This window comes from Lactuca saligna, chromosome 9, assembly GCF_052625555.1.
Source record: "Lactuca saligna cultivar CGN05327 chromosome 9, ASM5262555v1, whole genome shotgun sequence".
Taxonomy (NCBI): domain Eukaryota; kingdom Viridiplantae; phylum Streptophyta; class Magnoliopsida; order Asterales; family Asteraceae; genus Lactuca; species Lactuca saligna.
Genome location: NC_136425.1, coordinates 87,687,123 through 87,703,325, shown reverse-complemented (window position 1 = coordinate 87,703,325; position 16,203 = coordinate 87,687,123). Strand labels below are relative to the sequence as shown.

At 42.2% G+C, this 16,203-nt stretch overlaps 1 protein-coding gene across 1 annotated transcript; it reads left to right on the top strand.

Annotated features, from left to right (window-relative positions):
• Positions 1 to 222: 222 nt before the first annotated feature.
• On the top strand, positions 223 to 2,414 carry LOC145014033 (parthenolide synthase-like). Its single transcript, XM_078972384.1, has 2 exons — positions 223 to 1,457; positions 1,533 to 2,414. The coding sequence occupies exons 1-2, from the start codon at positions 486 to 488 to the stop codon at positions 2,154 to 2,156; spliced, it is 1,596 nt and encodes a 531-aa protein (XP_078828510.1). The 5' UTR covers positions 223 to 485; the 3' UTR covers positions 2,157 to 2,414.
• Positions 2,415 to 16,203: the final 13,789 nt, after the last annotated feature.

Genomic DNA, 16,203 nt, shown 5'->3' with positions numbered 1-16,203 from the left:
GTTAAAAACTCAATGTTTTTTTTATGTATACTTTTAGAACACATGTTCAAGAATCTGATATTTTCATTGATATTTTCATTGCAATAACGCATATAAATATCCTAACAATTAATTTATTCAATATACATTAAATCATGTGGGTCTTTGTAGATAGAAATTGGGGCTTGATGAATCGTAGTCCACAAATCAATTCACAGGAAAATCAAATGTTAGTACACGTCATATTTTCGACCGTTAAATAATATTGTCGACTCTTCACCTAGAGGTTCATTTATGCATACAACTCCATTTGTTACCGTAAACAATTTTTGATTTGATAAGGACATTAAAACTAAAATAAAATAAATATTTAGGGGTGAATATTTTGTAAAAAAATATTAACAAATTACAGAATAAGTATATATCTACTAACCGGGATGTAATAGGACGCACTATTATGTTCATCGTAGGTAAGTTATATATCCAATCCGGAAGCCTCACTATAAATGAACGTACATAAGCTTGGAATACGGAAATCAAACCAGCTCACAACTACTAGTCACATGGAGATCTTTTCCATCTTCCCTTCATGGCTTCTCACAACTATACTTGTCCTCTTCTGCATCTTTCTCTATACTCTTAAATCTAATAGTTCGTCGATGGTTGCCCTTAAGCTTCCACCAAACCCTCCAAAGCTTCCAATAATTGGGAACATGCATCAACTACTAGGCCAACCTCGTCATCTAGCCTTTTGGAAACTTTCCCAAGAATATGGCCCAATTATGCTACTCAATATTGGTTCAAAATCTTGCCTTATAATCTCTTCTTCTACCATGGCCAAACAAGTCTTTAAAGATCAAGATCACATTCTTTGTTCGCGTCCAATATCCAAGACCACCAAGCGACTAACATACAACTATGTAGACGCTGCCTTCTCGCCTCACAGCAATCACTCTAAGAAGATGCGCAAGGTTTTGGTATCTGAATTCATGGGTCCTAAGAGAGCTAGAGTATCTAACCATGTGTTGTTAACAGAGGTGGAGATCATGCTTCGATCTGTATCATTACATCCATCAAACAGTGCGATAAATTTAAATGAGTTGTTTCTGGCATTAGTCAAGGCATTGATTTGTAAGGTGGCGTTTGGTTCGAGCTACAGAGAACAACCACTGAAGGGTCCTTCATTGGAAGTGATGCTTGATGAGGTCATGGAATTAATGAATCCATTCTTAGGTGATTTTTTCCCATGGTTTGGTCCAATATTTGACCAAATTAGTGGAAGGAATCATAAGCTAGAAAAACTTTTTAGCAATCTTGATGCCTACATCCAGACGTATATTGATGAACATCACAATCATATTGGACAAGTTTACGATGAAGACAAGGATTTTCTTCATACATTGCTTGAGTTATCTTCAACGGAGAATGCTTCGGGTGATGATCGGTTGACTATAGGAGAAATCAAATCTCTTATTGTGGTACATGTCATATTTTTAATATTATTATAGAGTGCAATTCTTTATATATATAACTAATGTAAAATAACCTTTCAGGACATATTTCTTGGAGGAATTGATACAACGTTTACGACAACAGTTTGGGCAATGTCGGAGATCATTAGAAGTCCAAGAGTGATGCAAAAGGTTCAAAGTGAAATCCGAAATTGCGCAGGGAGAAAACAAAAGATAGATGAAACGGATGTCTCAAAAATGACATACTTGAAGATGGTGGTGAAAGAGACACTAAGATTGCATCCTCCAGCCGCATTGTTGCTCCCACACGAAAGCTTAAGCCATTGTCAAGTTGGTGGTTATGACGTGCTTCCTGAGACGATGGTTATAATTAATGGGTGGGCTATAGGAAGAGATCCGAGCACATGGGGGAAGAATGCGGCTGAGTTCTATCCTGAAAGGTTTGAGAATCTTGATCAGGTGGAATTCAGAGGGGGAAATTATGATATGGTTCCCTTCGGAGGGGGGAGAAGAACTTGTCCAGCGATAAAGACAGCTCCAGCGACCATAGAGTTCATAATAGCAAACTTGTTGTATTGGTATGATTGGAAAATCCCTGGCGGAGTGAAGAACGAAGATTTGGACATGGTAGAGGAGGGTTCCCTACTTATCACTAAAAAATTACCACTTTGCCTTATCCCCACGAAGCATATCTGGGAAGGCTAGCTAGCATCACTTCATTCTAGAAAATCTACAAGTCATCTATTTTCTTCAAGCTTTTAAAGATCAACTAGACATGTAATATTAATATGCATGCCCACTGATATTGTAGTATAGTACATGCATGCGGCTTTCTTGACCTAGATAAAAATATCTAAGAAAAAATAAATATTTTTAGACTTTTTGTTTCTAATTATGCTCCTGCTCCTATATAACAATGACATGCTCCACTAATTCTCTTTCAATTTGTTCATTTGATTTTGACATTTGTCTTGACAAATACAAAGATTAATAGAAAAAATATGTATAAAAGGATATTTGATTTTTCAATATCTAAGTAAGGGATATATCTTTTTTAGGCTAATTATTAGACTAACTTAAAAAACAGTCCCACAAGTACGATAATAAATTTTATCATAGTTTTGTCAAAACTGTGATCACAGTTTTGCTTATTTATGACTAAAGGACGTTAATAAGGTTTTTGTAACACAATTTAGATTAAAAAAAATCAACTATAAATAAGAAAATTTACCCACGGTGATTTATACACGAATTCTATCAAATATTGGTTATGTCATCATTCATTATGGTTTTTGTTTAATCTGAACAAATATCTTACATGGTTATTAACTTGGACGAAAGTGATTGAAATAATTCAGAAGTCATATGTTTATTTAGTTTATTATGTTATCAATCAAATGCATGTTCACTTTGCAGAGTTGAATAAGTAAAAATCATGTGGGCTATATACCGAGTCTCAAGCGTAGTGGAGTTAGTTGGTTATTTGCATATTTTTAGCCTTTAAATAGATTGCATTTTTCTGTACGTTGAGGTATTCACCCCTCCTTTTAATCCTCTGAATAAAAGCTCTAACCTTTAAGCACCTTGCTCTGTTTTTTTGTTACTGTTTCATTGCAATACTCAAGATAGAAGCATTAGACTGGGTCATCTTGTAGTCGAAAAAGGGTCAAAGGCATACAAATTATTGGATCCAAACAACGGGAAAATGTATGTAATTCGTAACGTTGTGTTTGAAGAGAAAAGAGGTTGGGATTGGAGTAAAAGCGCTAAGATCAAATCAACACCGGGACTGAGCTTCACAGTCGAAGGCGTTGATATTAACGATGGATTCTATGAAGAAGATGATGAATGGGATGGAGATGGACAATGGGTCCCTGATACACCCGACTAAATTGGGTCAATTCAACAAAATGAAGATTGGGCTGAAGTAGGTCAACCCATTATCCCACCAACCGACCCGAATGTTACAGGTATACTTGTGATTCCTGGTACACCAGTTTCACCCATCACAGGCAAGTCACCGAGCACCGACGATAGCTCAACTGACGATGAAGCCCCAAAGCGATACTGATTGCTCACTGATTTGTATGAAAATACCGAAAAAATTTATCTACCCCCAGAGGAACTCCTATGGATGTGCAGCAATGAAGAGCAGACAACATACAAAGAAGCGAGCAAGAAAATCGAATGGGTACATGCGATGAACGAAGAATTGGCTTCAATTGAGAAGAACAACACATGGAAACTGGTTGATCTCCTAAATAATTGAAAGCCTATCGTATTAAAGTTGGAGTTTAAGCTGAAAAAAGACCCAAATGGAAAAATTGTGAAGTACAAGGCACAAATCATAGCAAAGGGGTATATACAGAGACATGGAGTCGATTTCGAAGAGGTTTTGGCACCGGTGGCGAGAATCGAGATATTCCGACTTATTTTGGCTTTAGCTGGATCAAACAGGTAGAAGGTGCATCACTTAGATGTCAAATCGGCGTTTTCAAATGGCAACTTAGAAGAAGAGTTCCATGTCTCTCAACCTGAGGGTTTCCAGAAGAAAGGCGAGACCCACAAAGTGTTCAAACTGTCTAAAGCTCTATACAATCTTAAGAAAGCCCCTAGAGCATGGAACGCCTGTTTGGATCGACATTTGAAGAGTCTTGGATTTAAAAGATGTGCTCATGAGTATTCGGTGTACACGAAGAAGGAGAAAGGGAACACCTTAATTGTGGGTGTATATGTGGATGATCTTCTAGTAACATGAAGCTGCTCAAAAGATGCGCAGGTGTTCAAATGAGATATGAGCACCAAATTTGAAATGAGCGATCTCGGGCTCTTAACATATTATTTCGGAATTGAAGTCAACCAGCATGAAGGAGTAATTACTCAGAAACAAGAAGCATACACCAAGAATCTTCTTGCCAAGACTCAGATGAAATACTGTAATCCCACCAGAACCCCTATGGAACACAAACTCAAGCTGCGAAAGAATGAAGGAGGAGAACTGGTGAACCCCACGGAGTATCGAAGCATAGTTAGAGCCCTAAGGTACCTAACTCATACTCACCCAGATATCTCTTTCGCAGTAGGTATTCTGAGTTTTTTCATGGAGAAGCCAAGGGTTAACACCTCCAAGCTGTGAAGTGTATTCTCAGATACATGAATGGTACTTTAGACTTTGGTTTAAAATACTCAAAATAGAAAGAAAGTGTAACCCTTTATGGGTATACTGACAATGATTTGGCAAATGACATCAATGATAGACGAAGTACAGGTGGAATTGCGTATTATGTGAATAATAATTTGATCACATGGGCATCACAGAAGCAGAGATGTGTGGCACTCTCAACATGTTAAGCAGAATTTATGGCAGCTACTCTAGCATCCTATCAAGGAATCTGGTTAAGAAGATAGTTAAGTGAAATAGTTGTTCAAATGGTACCTCCAATTGAGATGATGGTGGAGCACAAGTCCTCACTGGATTTGATGAAAAATCAAGTTTTTCATGGAAGAAGCAAACATATAGATATCCGATTTCATTTTATTCGTGAATGTGTAGAAAATGGAGAAATTACAGTAACACATGTATGGAGCAAGGATCAGAAGGAGGATATCTTGACAAAACCACTTGGAAAAGTGAAGTTTGAAGAAATGTGAGATCTTGTTGGTGTAAAAAGGTTTGATTTCTAAATTAAATGGGAAAATGATGAAATAATTCAGAAGTCATAAGTTTATTTAGTTTATTATGTTATTAATCAAATGTATATTTTGTTTGCAAAGTTGAATGAGTAAAAGCCATGTAGGCTATAGTACCGAGTCTCAAGCCTAGTGGAGTTAGTTGTTGTTTATTTTCATATTTTTAGCCTTTAAATAGATTGCATTTTTCTGTACATTGAGCTAATCTAACACCCAAAGTTTCAAAGGCCATGAAAGGAAAGAAAAGCCCTAATTTAAGGGTAGACTCGGCGAGTCCAAGGAGGGACTTGGCGAGTCCGAGCGGGATCCGGGTCGAGGAGTAAGCGACCGACTCGGCGAGTCGGCCAAGGTGACTCGGCGAGTCTAGTCTGAACGAGGAAAACCCTAATCCCGAGAGTTGTATCCTATTTAAAGGGTGTTATGTCCCTCCCTCAGCCCCCATATCACCCTAGAGAGCCAGTGCACCCTTGATTTCGTGAGAGCTTCCATCATTTTGAGAGTTAAAGCTTGGAGGAAGGAACTTTGGGGAAAGGATCTTAAAGGGCAAGTAGGTTGCTTCAAGGAGGAGGTGTAGATCCGAGATCTACTTCAGTGGTGTTCATCTTGGAGGTAACAAGCTGCTATCTCCCCTCATTTGCACCTAGATCTTTGTGTGTGTTTTGGGCATTCTTGGCTTAAGAGTAACCTTTGAGCTAGAGGTTCAGATCTGAGGTTGCTACCTCAGATCCATGCTTATTTTGGTCTAGAATTCCGTAAAGTATCAGCCCTTGAGTGGATCATGGAGCCTTTTTGCCTTAAGCCCTAGTTTATAGCATATTTTGCCTAGATCTCCTTCTCTACACGTAAAGTTTGCAACTATACGTGGGGAAAAGGCTTGGGAAGGGTGGATCTACAGTTTGGAGTTCATGCATGACTCAAATGTACTCTGCATGTAAGGAGATATGAAGGGACTCGGCGAGTCCTTTGAGTGGACTCGGCGAGTAGCATGAAGTTGTGGAGAAACTCGACGAGTGGGATGAACAACTTGTTGAGTCGTATGAAGATTGCCTTGTACTCGGCGAGTCTGTTCTTGGACTCGGCGAGTCAGGTCGCGAAACCCCAAACCCTTCGAGTTGAGACTCGAATCAGTGAGTCGGGTGGAGATTCAGTGAGTTGGACAGGTCTGGACTCAGAAATCAGTAGACTCGGCGAGTCATGGACTGACTCGCCGAGTCGAGTCGCGAATGGAAGGAATCTGAACATTATGAACTCGGCGAGTCAGTAGGGTGACTCGGCAAGTAGGGTTGACCTGGAAGGTTGACCTTGACCAGGACTTTAACTTGGACCAGGGTGGACTTGGTTGTCTTTCGAGGGTCAGTTAGACTCAGTGTTGCATTGATATTGGTAGTTCGGGGAGCAAGGGGAGCAGGATTTCCGTGAGTTGTCGGGCAGCAACTAGTGAGATCATCAGCAAGTTCAGCCCGTGCAGGTGAGTTTCCCTTTGTGTGAATGGGTCTAAGGCCACAATGCCGGCCCATGTAGTTATGAGTAGAAGACCCGGGGGTTAGCCCTAGGCACAGTATGTTAGTATTATATTTAGGACGAGGTCCAGTAATAGCGGGAGGGTGCCCAAGGAATTGTTTATATGATAGTTTATACTTATTGTCTGTGTGATACATGTATGTGCCTAGTAGGGAGGTGGGTGTGGGCGAGGTCCCGTATCTCACGAATAGCAGAGTGTGGATGGGGTTCCATATCTCATTAGTAGCAGAATAGGGGCGAGGCCCAAACTAGAACAGGAGTAAGAGTGGGCTAGGCCCATACCTCACTATCATTAGGAGCGTGGACGGGGTCCCATGACTCATCAGTAGCAGGACATGGGCGAGGCCCAAGATAGGCGAGGCCTTAGGACAGAACCAATTGTATGTGTTAGCTATGTGTTGTGAAATGTTTATGTGTTATTATTTGTTGGTGGGTGAGGCCCTGTGACAGGCGAGGCCTAAGTAAAACATATATGTATCCGAGCGGGGCTCGAAGCCAGGCGGGGCCTGGAGCGGCGGGGCCGTTGTAGCGGGCGAGGCCTGAGGTAGGGGGCGAGGCCCAAGATAGTGGGCGTGGCCCAGTATGTGCAGTATGTGGTTATGCATGGTATGTGGTAGGGTGGGGAACTCACTAAGCTTCGTGCTTACGGTTTTCAGTTTTGGTTTCAGGTACTTCCGGTAGCGGAGGGAAGAGCTCGGGGTGATCGTATGGCACACACCATAGATTAGACAGCCTGGGAATGTTTACTCTGATAATGAACATGTGTTTTGAAAACTTATACTCATATTATGTTTTGGAATGATGACTTTACTTTAAGTAATGATTTATTAAAAGAAATTTTTGATCTTGAATTTTGGATTGTTACAAGTTGGTATCAGAGCCTTGGTTTGAGGGATTCGGACATGCTCTCGGGTGTGTCTGAACTCAAACTGAGGAATTGGTAAGGAAGTTTTAAAAATGGAAAGACAGTTTTGGTAAAAAGAGTTTTGAGAAAGAAAATGGTTTTAGAAAAGTAAAAAGAATTCAGAAAGAAAAGAACTTTGATAAGAGAAAAGAGGTGTGGTGCATGCAATCAACCGAGCTCAAGTAAGTACCCCAAAATACCCATACGAGTTCATGATTTGATTATCAGTTAATAGAACAACATGCTAGATTAGGACTAAGGATCTAGGGAGGATGCCTTATGTGCCTATTATATGTGTTTTTGATCTGCATGATAGTGCTGAATAGTCAATAGTAGGATAGCCTGATTAGGCTATGCCTAAGTTTATGAGATGTATTGCATGCTAGTTAAGATTCTTGCTATGTGGATATGATTGCTTGAGTATGTTATGGTTAGGCTTTCCCTTGTCTGAATGTTGCTTGCTTTGTGCATTGTGGGATTCTAAGTAATGGGAGTTAGCCATTAGGAGGATACGTCACGTCGCATGTGATCAGGGTTGAATAATCTCAGAGTGTTGGATTTGGTCCTATTGCGCAGCTCTCGTTTGAGTCCAACCGTTGTAGGAACGAGTCTTTTACTTGAAGGATTATCTGAGACTCGTCACATGTGATGGTATCCAGGTAATGGCTAACTGGCATTGCAAGGAGGCCTTCAACAGCTGAGGACTGGTTTGAGTTGAGTCAAAGGTTTCCCTAGGGGAAGCCTAGGATGAGGTAGTGCTTGGAGCAGTAGTAGCAGAAAAGGGACCTGGTGGAGTCAAAGCAGTTCTTGAGGAAAGTACGGATAGATGTGGAAGGTAGTATGGGCCCGTACTACTGAAAGTAGAGGATCCGTACTCGATTCGGGAAAGGCCAAGATAAGACCGAGAACCTGGAAGTGAGTATGTTTGGTCTCGAAGCAGTGAGTTGTATTCTGATAATGATTATGTTATATGTTTCAGTATGGTGACATTGCAAGAGGGACCAACGGGCGGATCAGGCGCTGGAGAGGGATTGGGCTCGGGTTTAGGGGCCGAGCAGCTCGAGGAGCGGATGAGAGACTTGATATCAGCCGAGGTGACGCGTAGTATTCTAGCTCAGACTCCTGTGATCTTTGGCACAGTCAAGGAGGGTATATTGGAGATTTTGGATGAGAGGCTGGGAGCCTTCCGTACTGAGATGATGGCCTTGCTGGGAGCACGTACCTTGACATTTCGGGAGTTCAAGGCTTGCGGGGCACCAGATTATCATGAGGATAGGGACCCCATCGCTAGCAGCAGATGGTTGGCTGATGTTGCCAACGCATTCCGTACGAGCCGGTGTCCTGAGGAGGACAAGGTCAGACTCGCTTCCTGTCTTCTGAAGGACAGAGCGAGGGATTGGTGGGAAGAGATTGGTCATGCTTTGGGTGATGATGTCACGTTGGATGCGATGACTTGGAGTGATTTATCAGCTAGGTTCAGAGCGGAGTTTTCGCCGATTATTGAGGTGCAGCACTTGGCCCGGGAGTTTCAGGATTTGACGCAGACTACTGAGACTGTGGCGGAGATCACCGCCAAGTTCAGGGAGAGAGCCCTTCTTTTTTCGCAGTATGTCGCGGATGAGGAGATGAAGAAGGCACGATATCATGAGATGTTGAGGGATGACATCAGGGAGTTCGTGAGCAGGTCCGGTTGTAAGACACTGGAAGATATGATTTCTCGGGCTAGGGAGAGGGAAATTGATTTGGAGCAGATCTGGAAGAGGAAGCCGGATGAGGTTCAGGTAGCCGCGAGTTCGGGCAAAAGGCCAAGGGATCGGATTCAAGATCGAGGGATCATCGGGACCGCAGTCGATGCGGAAAGTGTGGCATGACGCACGGAGGCGCGTGCAGGAGTGGTAGTGGTGGTGAGTCTGGCTGTTTCAGGTGTGGTCGGACTGGTCATTTTAGCAGAGATTGTACTGTTACCATCACCCAGGGATCAGACTTGATATGTTTTCACTGCAATCAGCGGGGCCACAAGAAGGCCAAGTGCCCCAGTTTGTTTCCAGCAGGACGGGTGATGGCACCTGCCCCTGCAACTTTGAGGATCACAGACGGTCGTCAGGGCCGTGTGGAGGCGCCTGCAGTTGGAGGCAGGGCTTTTCTAATGGCTACTTTGGAGACGCGAGCAGCGCCGGACGTTGCAGGTATGCGACTTCTGTTTTCAGTTCTTTTATTTTGTGCATGATTATATTGTTATGATTCTGCATCAGTATCTTTATGAGTATTTTATTTTTGAGCGGGTTGTCTATGATCGAGTTATATGCCATCTGCATACCTTGGATATTGGTTAGTAAATAAGGGATGGGTTGTATCGAAGAAGGTTACTTAGGGTGCAATATCTGTAGCATGCCTTGGAGAGACTCGGTATGTCTCGCTAGTTCGGAGCCGTATAAGTTTTAGAATGGACAGGTTAGATCCTTAGCTATGGTAAGCTTGGGATTCCTCAGCGAATTAATTATGGTAGCAAGGATTGGGATTTCTCTTTATTAAGCATCGAGGTGTGAGCAGGTTCGAAGTGGGGGAGAATCCTCTGAGTGTATAAGGGTAAGGGCACGCAAATCCAGATAAGGTATATGATTTCTGAGAAGGAAAGGAGGTAGTTCAGCGTTTGACGGATTGAGTAGTTCAGGGTTGGGAGTTTGAGAACTTCCCATCAGTGCGTGCGTGTAAAGGGTAATGGTGGGTATGTGGTTCGGATTCAAGTTAAAGGGTCGCATGTAGGATTTGTGTGAGTCGGAATGGAGATCTTGAGGTCAAATAGCAGGAGATGTTTTCGTGTTAGCAGTCAGTGGTGGAAAGTGATGTAAGACTACGGGGCGGCCGTAGCATTCACTAGCAGTCAGTGGTGGAAGTGTTGTCAGACTACGGGGAAGCCGTAGCATTTTGTAGTAACTTCGTTGGCGGAGTCGGGGCGAGGCCCTTATCTCCTAGCATTCAGATAGGGATCGGGAATGGGGAATTGATGAGAATGGTATGGAGTTGCCTGTATAGCCATTGAGAGATGAGACCTTGGAAGAGGCCACTCTAGGATATAGTCGGGTGAGACCCGTGGGCGAGGCCCGTGAGTTTTAGCAATGCAGGTGGGACCTGGTGAGGATCTTAGTGTCTAGATAGGGGGGTCGAGGATCCCAGAATAGTGTAGTGCCAGCCTGGTAGAATAGATTGAGAAGTATAGGTGGCGGGAGTTTCTTCGAATATCGCTGGGAGCGACTAGTGGTTGTGTTGGGTCAGCAATCGGTGAAAGTCGGTAATCCAGATATTGATAGGTTGGTAGGGACCAGGATGGTCTCAGTTCATCCGGAAGCCAGATAAGGAATAGCAGAATTTCTAGTCAGTAGTGGTGCGGGGATGCAGAGTATGGTGGAATTCAGTTAGTCGGTCGAGCGTTGCTTGACACCGAACAGTAGTAGAAAGAACGCCAAGTGGATACTGGCAATGATGACCCGCACAGAGTAGCGGGAGTAATAGATTGGGTGAAGACAAGGTCCTCACGGTGGCAGAGGAGATAAATGGTTATGGAGCGTTGCCTTGGGAAGGCAAGGAAATCGCGGAAGGAAAGAAGGGGTGAACCCCTATGTTGCAGTACCCGGAGAGTACCAGAAAGATTGTCGGTTGAGTAAGTCGTGTTTCCAGGATGTTCAGGATCAGGGTGCACCCGAGATCATTATCGGTAAGGATTGACGTTAGTCTGAATGACTGAGTGGAGGGCCAGCAAAGTTAGGCAGCTGGTGTTAGAACGAATGGTGAGGTATTGGAGACAGATCGCACGCAGTGGAGCATAGAAAACTTCGAGGATGAAGTTTAGTTTAAGTGGGGGAGAGTTGTAACACCCAAAGTTTGGAAGGCCAAGAAAGGAAAGAAAAGCCCTAATTTAAGGGTAGACTCGACGAGTCCAAGGAGGGACTCGGCGAGTCCGAGCGGGATCCGAGTCGAGGAGTAAGCGACCGACTCGCCGTCTGTTCTGAACAAGGAAAACCCTAATCCCGGGAGTTGTATAATATTTAAAGGGTGTTATGTCCCTCCCTCAGCCCCCATATCACCCTAGAGAGCCAGTGCACCCTTGATTTCATGAGAGCTTCCATCATTTTGAGAGTTAAAGCTTGGAGGAAGGAACTTTGGGGAAAGGAACTTGAAGGGAATGTAGGTTGCTTCAAGGAGGAGGTGTAGATCCGAGATCTACTTCAGTGGTGTTCATCTTGGAGGTAACAAGCTGCTATCTCCCCTCATTTGCACCTAGATCTTTGTGTGTGTTTTGGGTATTCTTGGCTTAAGAGTAACCTTTGAGCTAGAGGTTCAGATCTGAGGTTGCTACCTCAGATCCATGCTTATTTTGGTCTACAATTCCGTAAAGTATCATCCCTTGAGTGGATCATGGAGCCTTTTTGCCTTAAGCCCTAGTTTATAGCATATTTTGCCCAGATCTCCTTCTCTACACGTAAAGTTTGCAACTTTACGTGGGGAAAAGGCTTGGGAAGGCTGGATCTACAGTTTGGAGTTCATGCATGACTCAAATATCCTCTACATGTAAGGAGATCTGAAGGGACTCGGCGAGTCCTTTGAGTGGACTCGGTGAGTAGCATGAAGTTGTGGAGAAACTCGACGAGTGGGATGAACAACCCGTCGAGTCGTATGAAGATTTCCTTGTACTCGGCGAGTCTGTTCTTGGACTCGGCGAGTCAGGTTGCGAAACCCCAAACCCTTCGAGTTGAGACTCGAATCAGTGAGTCGGGTGGAGACTCAGTGAGTTGGACAGGTCTGGACTCAGAAATCGGTAGACTCGGCGAGTCATGGACTGACTCGGCGAGTTGAGTCGCGAATGCAAGAATCTGAACATTATGAACTCGACGAGTCAGTAGGGTGACTCGGCGAGTAGGGTTGACCTGGAAGGTTGACCTTGACCAAGACTTTGACTTGGACCAGGGTGGACTTGGTTGTCTTTCGAGGGTCAGTTAGACTCAGTGTTGCATTGATATTGGTAGTTCGGGGAGCAAGGGGAGCAGGATTTCCGTGAGTTGTCGGGCAGCAACTAGTGAGATCATCAGCAAGTTCAGCCCGTGCAGGTGAGTTTCCCTTTGTGTGAATGGGTCTAAGGCCACAATGCCGGCCCATGTAGTTATGAGTAGAAGACCCGGGGGTTAGCCCTAGGCACAGTATGTTAGTATTATATTTAGGACGAGGTCCAGTAATAGCGGGCGGGTGCCCAAGGAATTGTTTATATGATAGTTTATACTTGTTGACTGTGTGATACATGTATGTGCCTGGTAGGGAGGTGAGTATGGGCGAGGTCCCGTATCTCACCAATAACAGAGTGTGGATGGGGTTCCATATCTCATTAGTAGCAGAATAGGGGCGAGGCCCAAACTAGAACAGGAGTGAGAGTGGGCTAGGCCCGTACCTCACTACCATTAGGAGCATGGACGGGGTCCCATGACTCATCAGTAGCAGGACATGGGCGAGGCCTAGGATAGGCGAGGCCTTAGGACAGAACCAGTTGTATGTGTTAGTTATGTGTTGTGAAATGTTTATGTGTTATTATTTGTTGGCGGGCGAGGCCCTGTGACAGGCGAGGCCTAAGTAAGCCCTAGGCACAGTATGCTAGTATTATATTCAGGACGAGGTCCAGTAATAGCAGGCGGGTGCCCAAGGAATTGTTTATATGATAGTTTATACTTATTGTCTGTGTGATACATGTATGTGCCTGGTAGGGAGGTGAGTGTGGGCGAGGTCCCGTATCTCACCAATAACAGAGTGTGGATGGGGTTCCATATCTCATTAGTAGCAGAATAGGGGCGAGGCCCAAACTAGAACAGGAGTGAGAGTGGGCTAGGCCCGTACCTCACTACCATTAGGAGCATGGACGGGGTCCCATGACTCATAAGTAGCAGGACATGGGCGAGGCCCAGGATAGGCGAGGCCTTAGGACAGAACCAGTTGTATGTGTTAGTTATGTGTTGTGAAATGTTTATGTGTTATTATTTGTTGGCGGGCGAGGCCCTGTGACAGGCGAGGCCTAAGTAAAATAGATCTGTATCCGAGCGGTGCTCGAAGCCAGGCGGGGCCTGGAGCGGCGGGGCCGTTGTAGCGGGCGAGGCCTGAGGTAGGGGGCGAGGCCCAAGATAGTGGGCGTGGCCCAGTATGTGCAGTATGTGGTTATGCATGGTATGTGGTAGGGTGGGGAACTCACTAAGCTTCGTGCTTACGGTTTTCAGTTTTGGTTTCAGGTACTTCCGGTAGCGGAGGGAAGAGCTCGGGGTGATCGCATGGCACACACCATAGATTAGACAGCCTGGAAATGTTTACTCTGATAATGAACATGTGTTTTGAAAACTTATACTCATATTATGTTTTGGAATGATGACTTTACTTTATGTAATGATTTATTAAAAGGAATTTTTGGTCTTAAATTTTGGGTCGTTACACCTAATCACCCTTTCCTTTTAGTCCTCTAAATAAAAGCTCTAGGCTTTAAGCACCTTATTTGTTTTTCTGTTACTGTTTCATTGTCATACTCAAGATACAGGATTGTGAAAAGCCAACAAAAAGAACATATAAGCTAAGCTGAATCCTAATTGTATGTGACTAAATCATAGGTTGAATTAGTTGTCAATTTAAAAGTAGCGAAAATGTAAGTTATGTTCAAAGGGCATTAATAGTAACAAACTATAACAATAACTTTTCGTTATCATTGTTTAATTTCTAATATATATATATATATATATATATATATATATATATATATATATATATATATATATATATATATATATATATATATATATATGGTGAGGTTCAATAGAGAGCCATAATTAACAAAGAATCAATGAAACAATCATGAGTGTCGAAAATCATAAGGATCAACAACCAACGAAATAGATGTACACTTTTACATTGGACACATACATATTGGATTGTACCAAAAAATTCACCTCCTTACCAAAAAACCGACCTCTTTTTTAGGCCACAATTTTTATCAAACAAAAAAAGAAAACCGAATATATACCGTTGTTCTAGATTTTTTCATCCTCTTTCCATAGAGATCCATGTTAATATATAAAAAATAAACTTTTTTCGAAAAAAAACCCACTTCATTTTGTTAGTTTTTTCAATATTTAAGTTTATTTTCATCATATATATATATATATATATATATATATATATATATATATATATATATATATATATATATATTATACCAAAAATATTAAGTTTTTGTACTCTATTAATAAACATCAACACCGATTTAAAAAAATATATTCTCGAACAGTGTAGATTCACCCACGTGTCTAGCTTCGATTGCGTAACAAGAACGTTTCTGCAGAATCCACATCACCGATTTGAATAATCAAGCTCTCCGGTATAGCTTGATAAATCAGCGCAATCACTAGGTACTTCTTTTCTTCATTTTCTTCTGTTCCTGGATCAGTTATGGTCCAGACCTTGTGAATTCTCAATACCACTTTCATCCTTAGTGACCAGACCGTGTAATTTGTTTTGTTCAGCATGGGACATGCTATGGTGGTTGACCCAATCTCCTTCACTCTCACCGGAGGAGGCTCTGCACCCTCTGCAACATTCGACATGTTGACGTAGCTTGTCAATGGGTAACAAAATCGATCTCACAGCCTTCGGTTCCTTGGCTCTGATACCAATTAAAGTTTAGAAAAGAAAAATGCAAACCAAAATAACCAAAATAACTCTTTGATTAATTGGAAAATTACTCAAAACCAATGTTTTACAATCTGTTCTCATAATCATAAATTCGATTATGGACATGTATATATAACCTAACAAACCAACTTGTATTAGACTAGAAAACTTATGACCAACTTTCCATAAACTAGACTTGCCATAAACTAGATTGCTTGGTCTCCAAGTCCTCATCGAGTTAGGATTCCAACATATTGTAGATGTGCATATTTTCAACAAGCTGAAACTTCTCTAAATCCTTGTATCAAATATTGTTTGAAAATATGGTTAATTTGTTTCTATATCTTCAAAAATACACATTAATAAGTTTCTTCTCATCCGGAACCATCTTCAAAATGCTTTATGCAAAGATTGTATTATCAGCAAATTAATCTTGGATCCAATGTTTTTCCGAGACTTCACGGTCTCTCCTAATAAGAGTTATAAAACTGCTGCACTTTCTTAAACTTGTAGTATCATGAGGAAGCTGTTGTGTTGTTCGAGCTAGTGTTGACAAAAGTTGAATGTTATTATTTCCATCATCGGATGAAGATGAATAAAAATCACTAGTACAAATACCACAATTAATTGTGGTTAAAAACTAGGCTATTGGCCTTCTGCTTTGTTTTTTTTTTTTTCGAAACATGACTTATGTGCTGGAAATTGGTTTTAACGAATTAAAAAAATGGGTTCCCCCGCATTTTTAGCATAAATTTCGAACCTTAAACACTATTAAAATGGACAAATATTTATATGTCTATGTTCACATCCGTGATACCTTCCTTTTGATATATCACACATCCAAAATAGATTTAAGAAGAATGAGAAATTAATCCTTAAAATGAGGGTGTTGGAAGAAATAAATAAATGAGTTTAATTGGTCTTAGTTCATCACACATGGGTGGGAGA

What these genes read in the sequence shown, in the direction of transcription:
- LOC145014033 (XM_078972384.1), top strand. Translation starts at nt 486, where the DNA reads ATGAACGTACATAAGCTTGGAATACGGAAATCAAACCAGCTCACAACT. An exon ending in AAATCAAATCTCTTATTGTG is followed by an intron (nt 1,458 to 1,532) that starts GTACATGTCATA and finishes ATAACCTTTCAG; the next exon opens with GACATATTTCTTGGAGGAAT.